The 15072-nt window shown below is 39.3% G+C and overlaps 1 protein-coding gene across 3 annotated transcripts in view; it reads left to right on the forward strand.

Moving 5' to 3' along the window:
* Positions 1–15072, forward strand: part of RASA3 (RAS p21 protein activator 3) — a 136520-nt gene that overhangs the window by 88925 nt on the left and 32523 nt on the right. For all 3 annotated transcript variants that reach the window (XM_074909778.1, XM_074909787.1, XM_074909796.1), the window contains exon 6: positions 13399–13479. In XM_074909778.1, coding sequence (XP_074765879.1) covers positions 13399–13479 — 81 coding nt within the window. The remainder of the gene's footprint in view (positions 1–13398; positions 13480–15072) is intronic.

Below are 15072 nucleotides of genomic sequence, written 5' to 3' on the forward strand. Positions count from 1 at the left end.
TACACCAGTGTATGTGGCAATAATGAGAAAGTATCTCTTTCCCTACTCCATCCAGATCAGCTAGGAATCATGTTCATATTTCTGTGTATATTATTGTACTGGGAACTCAACTGGTTATGTGTTATGACTGAGTTCTTTTAGTTCTTCCCAGAGTCCACAGTGCTAAAATCACCTGGTGTCTACTGTAATCCAGGCACCCCCACCCCACCCCCTTCTTGGTGTAAACCTTTACCTTGGATGCCATTTTCTGGCATTGTGAAATATTTCATCTGTGTTGCTAATTATATATTTGTAACGTACAAAGTGGGAAGGATTAACAGTCTTTTAATATACATTTAATTTAACAGCACTTCGAGATCAGTCATTTTCACTGTCCCATTCTTTTCCTTCCCACTGTACAAGGTAGTTTGTTAGCTACTCCTTTAATCATTTTCCTCTCTCAAATAAAAGGAGCAAAGGGAAATATTTTGAAAGAAAATGCAAGATACCATTGTAACAAGCACAGAAATTGGCAAGGAGGCTGTACTTTTGGAGACCTGCAATTAATTTTAAGTCATTTTACAGTTGACTTACTTCCAAGCTGATGGTTTTGTAATAATTTTGTACAAGCTTCAAACAGAAGCAAGAATTCAGCTAAACTTTATGCAGCTGCAGGTGTACTGGCTTCACATAGTGCGACAACCCTTTTAGTTTGACAGTCACTGCTGTATTGTCCAGTTTCCTGCCCTGTGAGCCCAGACATCATGTTGGTAAGAGGTGGCATAGTGAAATGGCCAGCTCTCACTATTTATGTACTGTTGAGTCAAAGGCTACAGAGAACCGCTGAACTGTCATGTGTAGCCCTGTCCTCCCTAGGGATATCCAGCGGTGGTCTCTTCTCTACATAGCAATTGGATTTAACAAAATTCATAGAACTGGAGTATCTTTTGAGATCTCTACCACTTTTTCATATTTTGTGGAAATCAACTGATACATAAAAATCATCAGTAGGAGATCAATGGCCAAACGTAAATAGAAAGTATTTTGTCATTAAGCTATATCTTTAGGAGACCAGGCTAAAAAGGATGCTGTTGAACTCAGAAGGGTTCATAGAAGAGCTACAGGAAGAACTGAAGATCTGGTAAATGTGTCTCACAGTGAATGTTTGATTTATGCAAGAAAAACTTCAAAGTGGCGAAACCAGAGTGTGCATGATATTCAGAGGAGAGTCCTTCTGATCATATGATTACTTACTGCTGTGATACCCAGTGGTTAGAAGCTGAAGACTAATCTAGTGGGAAACAAGTAGTAAAACACTTTTTTGAGTCATGATCATTAATCAGTGAATGGTTTCCTGTAGAACATTGTAAGGATATTGTAATCATTGTGAGTCCTTTGAGTAGTTAAGCCTTGATTTCTTTTAAGATGGTGCTCTGGAGATGCAGTAGACATCATCAACTCATTACACAACTTGACTAGGTGAGAGCTTTCATTACTGGATTGAAAGAGGCCAGACTATGTGATTCCAATGATCCCTTTTGGTCCCAAAAGACAAGGAGAAATTAATGCAAATGTGAACTGTGTGTGCAATAACTGGAATTATAAATCTGATGTGGGCTACTAATTACAGCTGGTTATACCAGAATGCCTACCTGACCATGCCCTGATTTGCATCTTGTTTTTCCCTAAGAAGATCTAAAGTGACAAGACACTAAGCACTTTTGTGAAGAATGCTTACTTTGCATTGTTTTTCATCACCAGAGATCTTAGTGCTGCGCAAACAACAGTATAACCACCACTTGGTGAAGCAGAGCCTTCTTTAGATGGGATATCATAAGGTCTTAGCTGAACCTAGGACATGACTGACCTTTCAGGGTAAAAAGGAAAATGGAACAGTGTGCCAGCAGAAACTGTTCATGATATGTATAATGCTTTGCTCCTGGTAGGGTACCAGGATTCTGATGTGCTCTCATTGTGCAGGAAATCTCACCTGGTGCTTTATCCTATCCAACTGGTCAAGGTATTTTGTCTTCCATTAAAAGTCTGTGCCTTCCTCTCCAGGCACCTTCAGGGTATTGCTCTGTTGATGACTCAGTAGTAGGCCATCACTTAGAAAAGTCTAAATCATCTAATGTTTGGGTTTGTTTTGTTTTTGTTAAACATTAGTTATAAGATGGAATGTCTATATGTTTTTAGAGAAGAAAGCATCAGGTAGGGTTGTACCAGGTGGGTATTTTCCTAACATCTTGAAACTTGTGGAGAGTCTTAGGAGTCCGGTGCTTTACAGTTGGCAATGTTGCAGAGGACGATTCTTTATTAAGAAGGTTTCACTGCTAACAGGTTTTGTCTGCAGGACCCACTTTCTTTGGTGTTTCCACAGAATGGCCCCAAAATACCTGTTCTACAGTTTCTGTATTATATTCATGTTAACTGTGACATAATTTGGATAACTTTAGCCCAGTTCTCTTATCAAATGAATTCAATGTATCAGCATTACTTTGGGATGCAGTTGTCAACTTAACTGTTGTCAGGTTTCAGTAATGGTAATGAATCAACTTAATTTGAATTCCTTAATGAAAGTATTGCATGTGTAGGAAAGATCACTGTCCTTTAATAATTTATATTATTAATCAAGATCGCAGATAGTCTGATTATTCACGTAAATGTAATCGAAAGTTGTTGAGTTGTTTCAAGTTATGTTTTAAAAGCATTAAAAGTTCTACCTACCTTAGGTGTGCCAAGACATGCCTAATACAGAAGGTTGTAGCCTCTGTGTAGTGTTTGAAGTCACCTTTGATTGTTTTCTAGGTCCACAAATAATGACTTATTTTCATTTTAAACTGTGATTATTTTTTTTTTAATTTAGAAGGGTGTATTTGCTACTATAATACATGTAATTAAATATACAATGTGAGAATCTTATGTGAAAGAGCCTTCAAGGATTTATTTAGCAGAGAAATCATGATACTTGGCAGGGATAAGAAGCAGCTGACTGGATTTTCATCCCATTGGTGCCACAGCTCTCATTAAACCATCTCATTTTCTTGCCTTTCCTTCCTGTGTGCACCCCCCGTCACCCAGAAGTTGTTGAGATTTGATCCAGACTCTCAGATGATACATTCCCTTGGCCCAAGAGTTCTGCGTTATTGTACCCTGTGGTTCCAGTGTGTTGTGGCATGAGATTTAGATGCTTTCCTCCAATCTGCTGTACTTCATGCTCTTCCGGTTGTTACAGATGTCTTATCTATTCAGGTCACTTGCCAGTGTGTCCAAATTTTTATTTAAAATATTACCATCTGTGGCCAACCTGGATAGTTGTTTGGCTTGGCTATACTTAACACTTTGGAGGAAACCCTTACTCAGCAGCTAGGTGGGAAACCCCTAGGTAAGTTAAGAACATGCTGCTTCTGTTTTGCTGTTTTTTTTCTTATAGTTAAATACCTGCCCCACCCGGGGTGCTTTATTTCCTTCTCTCTGTCATAAGTTCTTTAAAGTTTCTGGTTTTACTCTCTTCCTCTCTTACCTTTTTACTTCATAATCAGATACCTGCCAGTAGGTTCAAAAGCTTTTTCTTTGGGTGATTTCTTGGTAACTTTTGCCCTGCCAAGTATCACACTCTGTTCTTCAGGATGAATTTCAGTCATTCCAAAACTAGCTTCATTTTATCTTCCTTCTTTTTGTACAGTTATCAATCTGTCTAAAGAGTTGTAGTTGCTTGTGGCCCCGCTAGCTGGCAGAGAGGAAAAATCAGGACATGCTCATGCAGCGTATTTTGTTTGCTTGTGTGTTCATGCATGTATACAGTGACACGCAGTCCCTGCCTGAATGGAGGGATTGTGCTGTATGCACGCAGGTTAAACTTGGACAAGCCTCAAGTCAGAGATTGATGCAGTTTGCTTTCCATAAGCCCTGTATATCCCATATAGCACACTACATCTTCTTGAGACCAACCCACATTTCCAAGCAAAGAAAACATCATGGGAGATTTTTGTGTCACTGGCTGGCTTTATTATGTAGCGGTAACAGCCTTTCTGTGTCCAACTCTCATGCTGCCTTTTGGTTTTTGGTCTTCTTTCTTTACTTATCTGCTGGTACAGACACTATCTCATTGCTTTCATTTAATATTGCCATAGGCCACAGTCAGCTCAGCTAAAGCTGTTGTCTAGGCTCTAATCATTTGCTGCATATTTTAATTGTCGCTTTGTGCTTCACTCCTCTGGCATTTCTCACCAAGCTGCTTTAATGCAAATGCTTCTGCAACTGCCTTGGTATGTTGACCCGTTCCTTGGCTTCCTGCATACTACATCACATTCAAATTTCTTCTCTTTCTCTACAAGAATCAATATAGTATTGTCATTAAACAAATTTATCCTTCCCTGATTGTACCTCCTCTTTTTGTGTTGCTATTCTCTTATACTTTCTACATACTTCTTGCTTTGCTGCAACTTGTATTTGGGTCTTCTGTTTCCTCTGAAACTCAGTGTGTGCTAGAAATAACTCCTCCTTACTCACCCTTTCTCTTTACTCTCCTGTCATTCAGCAATCGCTCCCTGGGGTTGCAAGTCTGAGACAAGGTGGGAGGAAATGATGATGTCAGTGCTAGTAATAGTCACTAAATCTGTGCACTGCAGAATTTCAGCAAGCTTGTGTCTTTGTTCAAGGCCCCAGGCCTCTGTCACAGAAAAAAAATTAACCATTTTTTACATTAACCTAACTAAAAACTTTTCTGAAGTGGCTTTTAGGAAGTTTGCAACTCTTTGGTAATTGACTCATAAACTGACTTAACTGGTAATAGATTGACTCCTTGTCCTGTGAGAACAGGATGGCTGACACCCACTTTTTAGTCTGTTCTCTTTATTTAGTACAGAGTACAGATGGTACCCTGTAAATGTGTGGTTTTAAAAGTCTTTCTAGAGCTGATATTGGGAAGCAAATTGGATGTTTTGAACTGTGGCATGAAGGACAGCACCCATATTACGAGCAGAAAAGTACATGTGATTTTTAAACTTAAGAAATGTTTAGATGTCTACTGACAGGAGAAAATTTTGCAGTGCTTTTGAAGTGATAGTGGTTTTAGGGATGCATATGTATTTCTTCCTTATGTAATAAAACTTTTTTTGCATTGTCTGTAATTATACTGTAATATCTCTAATAATTATTTGGTTTAGTTTGGGGAAGTAGGGGTTGTGCCTCATTAGCTTTCACTTGCTTTCTGTATATTATTGGTTGGCTTTGTATGTATATTTGTTGCTGTTTTGCTGTAAAATATGTTCAGTAAATACCTGGGAAAGAACTTGTTGCTTGAACCCAAACATGAACAGCCAATTCCTCTTCCTCTGCTCTGCCCAAAGGAAATCACCATTAATAGCCTTGTGTTAACAAGGGTTGTGCAGGCATGACAGAAATGTTGCAACGTACAGAGCTTTCCAGTTAAGACCAAAAGCTACTCTGGGTGCTGCATGAGGCTGCAGAAACTGTTGCAGGTCAGCTTAGGAAGGGGCCTATGTTCAGGATAACACGAGTTTTAAGAACACGTTTAAATGTTTTGCTGGACTGCAACTATTCTGAACTCAGTTGGGAATGGGGAAGAAAAGGCAATACTTATCTGGGGTTGCAGCTGTAATCTCGGAGTTTCAGGGTTTCTGTTGTGCATTTAGTGTGGAGACTTTGGAGGGTATTTTGAAGAGAAAGATCAAAATGGTTGCCTGCACAGTCTGTTCCTCTGATCTTCATAAACTCTATCCAGATTTTAGAAGCTGAAATGGGAGTGGTTTTGAGTGTATGATGTACCTTGTATATAAATGTTTCAGAGCCAATGCATCAAATACTGTGCAGCCTTTATTTTAAGGGAATACACATTAAGTGAAATGCTGGTCCCAGGTAAAGTTGTGGCATTTGTTTAAATGGGGCAGGATTTAATTTAGTGCCACAGATCTTTGAGGCAAAGTGAATTGTCATGTGAAGGGGGAACAGTAGCTCCAGTTCAGCATTAATCCTCTCAGAGGTTAGGAGGATGCAAGGGTTTTCTTCTTTGTAAGCCAGAACTTGTTTTTTCACAAAAAAAAAAAAGAAACCAACCCCAAAAGGAGGAGGGTATCATCCAGTCAGGATAGGGTACTGCTGGAGTTCCTAAAGGAGGGTGGTTTTCCTGGAGGGGTAGGAAAGAGATGGAAGGATAGATTGGAGAGCAGCAGTGTGGCTGAGGATTGAATAAAGACTGGTTTCAGGTTTCCTGGAGAGTTGAAAAAATATAGTGGGGAAATAGCTTGAAAAAGTGTGATGATAATGCAAGTGTTGATCTATTTTGTTCAGTATGGCTGTATCTACTTGGACACAGTTCCATCCTTTCCTTGCCCTGGTTCGTTCTGCTGGGCATGGTCAGTGGTCAGCAGACACTATGCAGTGCTTTAACGTTTTGTGTCTGAGTGGGACATAAGGTGAACCAGGGCACATCACTGTGGGCAATTCCCAGTATTTTAGAACTGCTTTCACAGGAAACTGGTCTGTTCCCAGTACGAAAAGCATGCATGTGAGAAGAATAGTAGAAAATTTTGTTTTGGTACAAGTAGATCACTTCCAAAAGTCAAAAAATAGGTACTTTTGAAATTTTCTTTACTAGAGTACACTCACAGGCAGTGGACATGATCTTTCAGATGTTCATTCAGAGGACAAGTGCTTGACTCAACAATAGATGGATGCAGTATTGCTAGCCTCCTTATTCCCTGGGAACTGGGGCAAGGCAGAGTCAGAGTATGGATTGATAAATACATTTTAAGGTTGGGACATAATCATCTTAGTATTTTTGCTGATGGAGGCAGAGTGTAATTTAAAGCCAGGATTGAGTAAATCGTAAAAATTTTTGCTTTGTTTGGGAAGAAACAGGCTACTTAGCCTCTTGGCAAAAAAGAGTTGTTTCTATGTTAGACCCTGAGTGAAGATCAAGTAGATTACTTTGTGGAAGTGAAGAGGGAAGTGCAGGGTTTGTCTGAAGGTGCACTAACAGCAGTTCAGATGTAGAAGAAGACCAGAATCCAGGACAATGTCTCTTGAGTGTGTCCAGTAGGAGATGAAGAATTATGAGAGTAGTCATATGATGATACACTCTCCTGGCCTCAAGAAGTCTATGATTCAGGGAATTTCTGAGCTAAACGTAACACCTTTTTGCTTAGTAGTGGTGAATGCAGATATATCCAGGGAAAGCTCCTCTAAAAGACATGAATATGAGTGGTTTAGCAAGGTCCTGGTCACACGCAGACCAATGGAATTAAAGTGGAGGCCTGAGAACAGTTCCTGCTTGCAGTGGAAGACTGAAGTAATTTCACTAGTCTGAGAGCAGCTACTGTGTGCCAGCACAGATGTGAGGTTGACCAAGGTACACATGAAAGTCTGTCATGAAGCATTACCTCAAAGTTCCTCTTAAACCACTGGGAATGAGTAAGGAGCTCGGATCATGATTCAAGGCTTCACTGCAAGAAGAGGATATTCAAGAATGAACTGAATGTGTAAAGGAAGGGAGAAACACCACTTCTTCAATGTCAGACTAAATGAAAAGACTGGACTACTCTTAAAGATTAACAGCCTATTTGATGTGCTCTGAGAAGCCCATGCACAACGGGAATTCAGAAATGCTCCCTTATCCCTGGAAGACAAGGTGCTCAGGATGGTACATATGGTACAAGATCACCCTGTAGTCAGTAGAGAAAAAGAAAAGGGAGGTGAAAAAAAAAAGGGGGGGGGATCCAGAGAGACTTAAGAAAGTAAGTCACATACCCATCACTGGGGAATGTACCTTACCAAACAAGTACTTAGCATAAGCCGAAGATGCATTGTTTTGATGACAGTTCTGACAGATCTGCCACAAAGTTTGCTTTTGATACTCCTCTGTCTGGTCAGGCTTACCACACAAAGTACTGAGTGTTCAAGTAATAATTAGATCACTAGAACAAGCAAGGAGGAGGAAGTCTCTTGTCTTTGAAATGACGCAGAGAAGAACCTGAGTACGGCCAAAAAATATGCATATAAGATGGGACAAAGCCTCAAGATAAAGAAGTGAAAGAGAGGTGGAACCAGTGGAAGCTGGAAATAGAAGATTAATAAGATATATCAGTAAGATTGCCAAACATTAAGATTGATCCCAGGAACCCAGTATGTATGTGAAAGCAATTAAAAATGCATGGACTATATACAGTGATAGAAAGCAAGATTGTGTAGAAAAAAACCCCCTTATTTTCTGTTGAGGAATTAAAGTGAGAAAACAGTCTAATTTGAGAAGAGGGAATGGGAACAGTGTGCTGTTGGGGGGGGGAAATTGGGGGAAGAACTGAACCTGACTAGGTACACTGGAAGTGATTTAGTCTGGAAGAACAGTAAATACAGATATGTGTTTTAAGAATGGCTATGTTTCTTCTGGATTCTTATCTCTGTCTGGTTTTGCATTGGTTGTCTGTTCTGGTGCACAAGGATGCTGATAACACATGTGCATCTCAAACTTATCAGAAAACATATAATTTAAAAAAAATTTTTGTGATTCCAGGGAAGGGGTGTGGAACGCCCACAGGCTTGGATCAGCCTGATGTTGCTTGCCTGCATTAAGCCTGGTTTTGAGTATGATTGTGTAGAGGCTGTCTCAGCCAACAGCTCTTGGTTGGCAACCCAGAGGCAGAGGGAATGGCTGTACTGACAGATGTGAGCTGCTTAGTCTTTGTTGACATATCTTTTTTCAAAACCTTTTCCTCCTGCCTCCCTCTCAACTTCTGTAATCATGCAATTTGAAGACAAGAGGGCATGCTCATGGTGTGTTTGGGTTTGAGGTTTTCATTTGCCCTCTGGGAATTTTCCATAGCTTATTTACTCTTGTGAAGGTTTGGTCACGAACCACATTGAAAACTGAAATGTCTTGTTCCTTGAAACCACAAGCAAAATATAGTGAGGCAGCTGCATTGAGAGTTTTCCCATATGACCCAGCACTAACCTTAGCCCAGCCCAGCCAGGGTAGCTGTGAGGGATGGCTCGCCCTGTCCCAGCTGGGCGCGAGACAGCTAATGATCAGAAACTACCAGTTGGACAGAAGAGGTTCTAGCAGCCACCAGACGTTTTTCCTCTGGGGCCTGATGAGTTGATTTGTAATTCTTGAATAATCTTGATTGCCTGGGATTTTTTTCATTATCCTACTACATGTATGTTAAATTGATTCTGCAGATGATTAGAGCAAAGGCATTTCATTTTTACTAGATTTATTTGCTTCTTCCCAGCATGCTCCCCCCTCCCCTTTACTTTTGTATGTTTTTTCATCTAATCTAGATATGAATTGTCAGTCTTAACGTGATACCCATGTGGCAGAATTGAGGCTCCATTTTATTATTATCTCTGAGGAGCTGTCATTTTGTTGTAGTTCTTTTCCTGCTTGCCAATTAAAGACAGTATTTTGGTACCAGATTGGGAGATTAGGAATGTTAATTTACCTAACAACTTTCCCATGATTGAAGAAAATGGCCGTAACGAAAGCAGCTCTAGGATTACAGTTTCCTGCAGCTAATGAGGGTATACTAACATGAGTCAACCAGACCTGTGCTTTGTTGAATTTTTTTGTCTCTCCCCACAATGCTTAGTAAGATACAAGAACCAGAATGAGCCTCTCTCCAGACATAGCCTTCCTTCCTCAAAATCCTAAGTCTTCAGTCTTTTGCCTGCTTTCTCCAACATCCTTAAACAATATCCACTTTTAAATTACCTGGAAGGCTTGGGATACAGTTTATGTCAGCATCTGTTTCCTGTTTTCCCACATTTTGTTTCTTTCAAGGTTGTTCTTGCTTTTCTTATTCCAACTGCACACAAAGAAATGTCTTACTCTGAAGTCACCATGACTGTGTGAGAACATCTGTGTATTTTGGTTCTTTGTTTGGTTTGGTTTGTTTTTTTCCCCAGAGAACATAAAAACTACCCTACTGTGTTAAATGCCCCTCTAGTCTAGCCTAGTAGTGTTTCTGATATTTGCTGGTGATACTTTCAAATATGGTATGATTGCTCCAGTGTCACACCCTTCTCGATCAGCAGTTTGGGCTTTCCTGAGCTGGAGGAGGCTTCTGGACCATTAAGCTTTAATAGCTGCCTACAGACCTAAACTCTATGAGTTTGTGTAGTCCTGGTTTGAATCCATGTATTCTTTTGGCCCTCATGACATCCCATGACAATAAGTTTTGCAATTTCATTACGCATTGTGTGGAAAAAGTACTTCCTTTTGTTTATTTTAAACTCGCTGCCTGGTAATTTCATTATGTGCCCCTTAATTCTTATTTTGTGAGGAAATGTTCTTGACACCATTCATGATTTTGTAAGCTGTTCATGAATGGATAACTTCTGTTTTTCAAGCTGGAGAGTACAAGCCTGGGAGAGTCATGAGCAATTAGAAGTTTTCCTGTTGTTCTCTGTATGTTTTGTAGAGCATGCACAATTCAAGATGCAAGTGTCCAGTTATTTACTTTGCTGTATTCTCTCCAACCAGCTAATTATACTGTCTTTTTAACAACTGCTGATGTTTGATGTGATAATGACAGAGGGCTATCCACAAAAAGCATAAAAAAATATTCTTGAATAGATCCTATCACTGTATATGTGTATAGTCAGGATATACATATTTTTTTGTGTGGATAACATCACACTTTTCGTCATTCAGATTCACCTGTGATTTTATTGTGTAGTGATTTATAAACTCTGCATGTTCGCAAGTGTAGATCGTGCTGTCTGGGCTCACTTTCTATCATCTGCATATTCTTGAAAGGACTGCTTTTATTAAAACAAATCATAAGTTCTCTGAACATGCTTTCTCTGTGTTTAAATTTCACATATTTCTTCCTGTATGGGTGAGAGCTGGTTTAGAAGCCATCCATCAACAGTAGAAAATTGGCTGACTGCTATCAAGCCATTGAGTTACTATTGCATATTAAGGAATTTACTGGCTGCCTTGAGGAAGCAGTAGAAGGGGTGGGGGGGTTGAGATTGACACTTGGTTTACAACTGTTCTGTTCAAAGAGGAATGTGTTCAATCCATATCTGCTGTCCTAGAAGAATTACCAGCAGTCATGCTGTAGCTCACTGGCAAAGTGTTTCTGCTGCGAATGTAGTCATATTTGTGTTAAGACAACTAGATGGAAAGTGGTCCATTCTTTACTCGAAAGAAAACCGTTCTGGAGCTGCCTCTTCATAAAGGCTTTCTGCTGGTAATTAGAGGTTTTTCCTCCTGCCCTTCTAGCTATTCTGCCAGAAGGCTACAATGTAAAGTTCCCCATAAGTGTTCTATCTATTCACATCTGCTGTTTTTAAATTTAAAACCTAGTATTTTCATTGCAATTTTGAATACGTGCAAAAAACCCTATTCTACGCCTTCTCTGTAAGGTAGGCTGTGTGAATTTGGAGTATGACTTCATTGCTTGAAAACAGGTATCTAGTCTATTTATGAGGCCTCTTAGAGGTGTGGAACTGTCAAATATGTGTGTCCCATGGATACCTCCAGCCTTTCTTGAGTCAGCAGCAAGGGACCTGGAAAGAAACTGTTAAGTCATCTAAAATGGCACTGGATGCATGCATTTAGACAACCAAATCACATATACTATGAGTTGCTTGATATTGACGGTTACTGAAGTGCTTGTACCTTCCATTTCCAGCTGGTGCTGGGATAGAATTTGTGGCTTGAATTTTGCTGTTTGTATGGTAGCACTCTGCAATATCAGATACCTGCTAAACTAGGCATCTGGGAGGCTTCTAAAGTCTGTCTGTGTGGAAGGTGAACTTGTAGTGAAATAACAGAAGTCCAGATATAAAAGCAGCACAGTGCCTGTGCAATCCAAGTTTTTACTAACTTTTTAAATTGTTTTGATCTCGGATTTCACATGAGTATCCAGAATACAGAACATAATTCTCTCTTGCATTAGCATTAGTGAATCAGCAATGAGGAGAAGAGTTACCTAGGTTAATAATGGGATGCTTCTAGGGGCTATGCAAATGAGAAGCTTGTGAGTGAGTGCATTATTGGGGGCTGTCTGTATGAAGCCAATTACTTGGCCTTTATTCTGCAGAATCATAGGTGTGAGAATCCAGCTACGAATGTAATGTATCACTTCAGCTGCCTTTGTGTGCCCCCTTAGAATGATCTTCAATCTTTGTGTACTTCTAGGACTGTGTGAACCTATCTAGTACCTCATCCGGTACAAAACCAATTCCTGTATTGGTGCAGATTATTAGATTTTTTTTCTGCCTTCATGCAGAGTAAGTAATAGGTCTGTAGTTAAACTGTATTTGAAGTCCACATCATATGTTTTCAAATAACTTGCTTTGTGGATAAAATTGTGGAGTGCTATCTGTTAACTGAATTTTTCTTTATTGATTTTTTTTTAAGGGTTTTTGGGTTTTTTTTGTATCAAAGTTGCTGTCACTGAAAGCAGTAAAATGGATATTACTTTTCTTGCTGATTTTATAGCACCCAGAAGTTTTCAAGATACTTCACTCTGCAAGTATAGTACTACTCACCTGTCCAAAGAGCTTTAGAGTTTGTCTTCACTGAAATTTTCCAATTAGTATTGTGAACATACATCAGTCCAACAAGTTTACCTGTTGGAAGCCTAACTTGTTTCAGGAGGGAGAGTTCTGGCAACTGGCTTGTCTGCCTTTGTTTCCAGTTGGTGCTGCATTCCTCAGGTTTTAAATGAAACATTTTTTCACTGATTTTGGGGTTGTGGTGTTTGTTTTTTTCTTTTTTGCCAAAGAGATATTGAAATGAGAGTGCGAAAGTGCAGATTTCTTACCATGTCTTGCAGCAAACCCCAATTTGTTACATTTTGTCCCTTCAGTGTCTCTTTGACTTCTCCAGTTTTGCTGTTTAAAAGTTTTATGGAGAAAGATGTTTGTGTCATGCTGTCTTACTCACCTTTGCAAATAAGCCCATGCCAAATTTTGTCAAAAGCACCTAGACCTTGATGAATGTGATTCTGAGAAATGACTTGACTACTGCTGGGATCTGTCTGTGTGGGTTCTTTTAATCTTTTGTTACAGAAGTAAATTCGGGGGGTGGGGTGGGGGGAGTGGGGGGGTGAATAAGTTGTTACAGAATTTTAAAGTGCTGACAGCTCCCATCTTGACAACAGACTTTTATTTCATGAACCTTGTTTTACTTGCATAATGAGAATCCTTTGGGTTAAGGTTTCTCTGTAATTTAACAATATTTTTGACCCTGTTAAAGTTAGTATTTAAGACCAAAATGTGTTTTCAAGTTTAGTTATAAATTAAAGGCTTGTGCTTAATGACATTTCAATTTCCTAGAGTAAAGTATTATGAAAAGAGAACAGGATGAAAATGAATTGCTTTTATTTTCACTCCAGTCTCTTCCCATTTCACTGATTTGTTTGTCTGCATTTTCTTCTTTTCTAGAGTTTTAGAGTGCCAAGGGCTGCCCATTGTGAATGGGCAATGTGATCCCTATGCCACTGTTACCTTAGCAGGACCTTCCAGGCAAGTATTGCACGTACACGAACTTGCATTTTATAGGGGTGGTTTATGTTTCCTTTGTCTATTAGAAATCTGCATTCTCAGATGGACAGATGGGAGTATTTAGACACCACTAGAATATGTTAAGTGTTGGTGTGTGCATGTATGAACTACTGAATTATACTAGAGTAAATAATTAGAGTCTTGTTTCAGTTTTGATTTTATGTAAAGTCTGAATAATCCCTGAATTATTTGAATATCCTGGAGTATGTAATTTGTGGTTAGGCTTAATTTGTGCATCTTCTTACCTCACAGTTGGAGGCCAGTTTTTGAGCAAATTTATTGCCTAATTTTGGGCAGGGGCAGAAGAGTAAGCTGAATACATCAACATCTTGCAGAGTATGCACGTTTCTATGTGAATATTTAGAGTCTTTTCACTTACAAGGTGTGGCAAATTAATGTGTATGTCAAAAGCCCTAGGTGGCTCAGTCCTATCATTTGATGTATGTGGACGTAATAGCATGGATAAAATTCGGAATGAGGTTTTAGTAATGAGATTCTGCATAATACTCTTTAGTTTAAATTTGGATTTAATTTTTCCTGCTCTCTTATAAAAATTTCCCGTGCAGCTGGATGTCACTATTTTGTTTCTGCTTATCTAGACTCCTCTTTATGTCTGTGCCACGTTAGAATCAAAACAGTCCTGCTGTGACCTCTAAGAATCAGATTTGGTAGCATGGGTTATTCATAATGTTTTACAACATTTTATTGAAAGCACTATAAATAAGATGTTTTACAACAATTTATCGAAAATACTCTAAATAAGTTATATACTTGACAAATACTTATCTTGCATGTAGGAGGAGTCTTTAAGACTGGTCTAAGTGTGTTATGCCCTATCTCCATTAATGAACTATGTATTTGAATTGTACATTTTGGTGTTTTAGGCCTGTAACTTGTTTCAGATGGCTATTTCTGAAACTATAATATCTTTTTTGACTAACTCTTGTATCCTTGAATGTCCAAACTTACCTTTGTCTGCTTCCCTCAGTCCCCCAGTCTGGATAATACATTACAACTGATAACGTATTTCCCTTCAGAATAAGGAGCATAGCCTCATCATATTCCTATCTGGTTTTTGGTGAGGGGAGAAGGCTTGCCTCCTATCTCCAGCAAGCAGCATGCAGCTTATTCCCATCCACTGCTTTGTAATTGCCCAATAAATGTGCTTGCCTTAATCACCTTCCGCTCTACATCCTGCTTCCCACTCCCCTCCCAGATGGCTTTATCGGTAAAGAGGTTGATTGGCAAGTGTGACTGATGAGATGGGATAGGCAATATGTCCTTCGTCCTGGAGGCGATTAGTGTCTCTTATCTCTCAGCTCCTCCTAGGAATAGTGGGATATTCTTAATCTGTATATCATTCTCCCCTCTGAATTTTTCAATGCTTCTCCTTTTAGAGTAGGAAAGCTGCTATATTTTGCTGCATTTATGCAATGCCAAGCATAAAATTTTCAACACATGTGCTGCTGTTTATTGTGTGATTTGTACTTACAGAGCCATCAGACTTCCTGACCAAAACTGTTTAGATGCCTGTATTATTTGACTAACCCTTAG

The sequence above is a fragment of the Athene noctua genome, chromosome 1 (assembly GCF_965140245.1).
Source record: "Athene noctua chromosome 1, bAthNoc1.hap1.1, whole genome shotgun sequence".
Classification (NCBI taxonomy): Eukaryota; Metazoa; Chordata; class Aves; order Strigiformes; family Strigidae; genus Athene; species Athene noctua.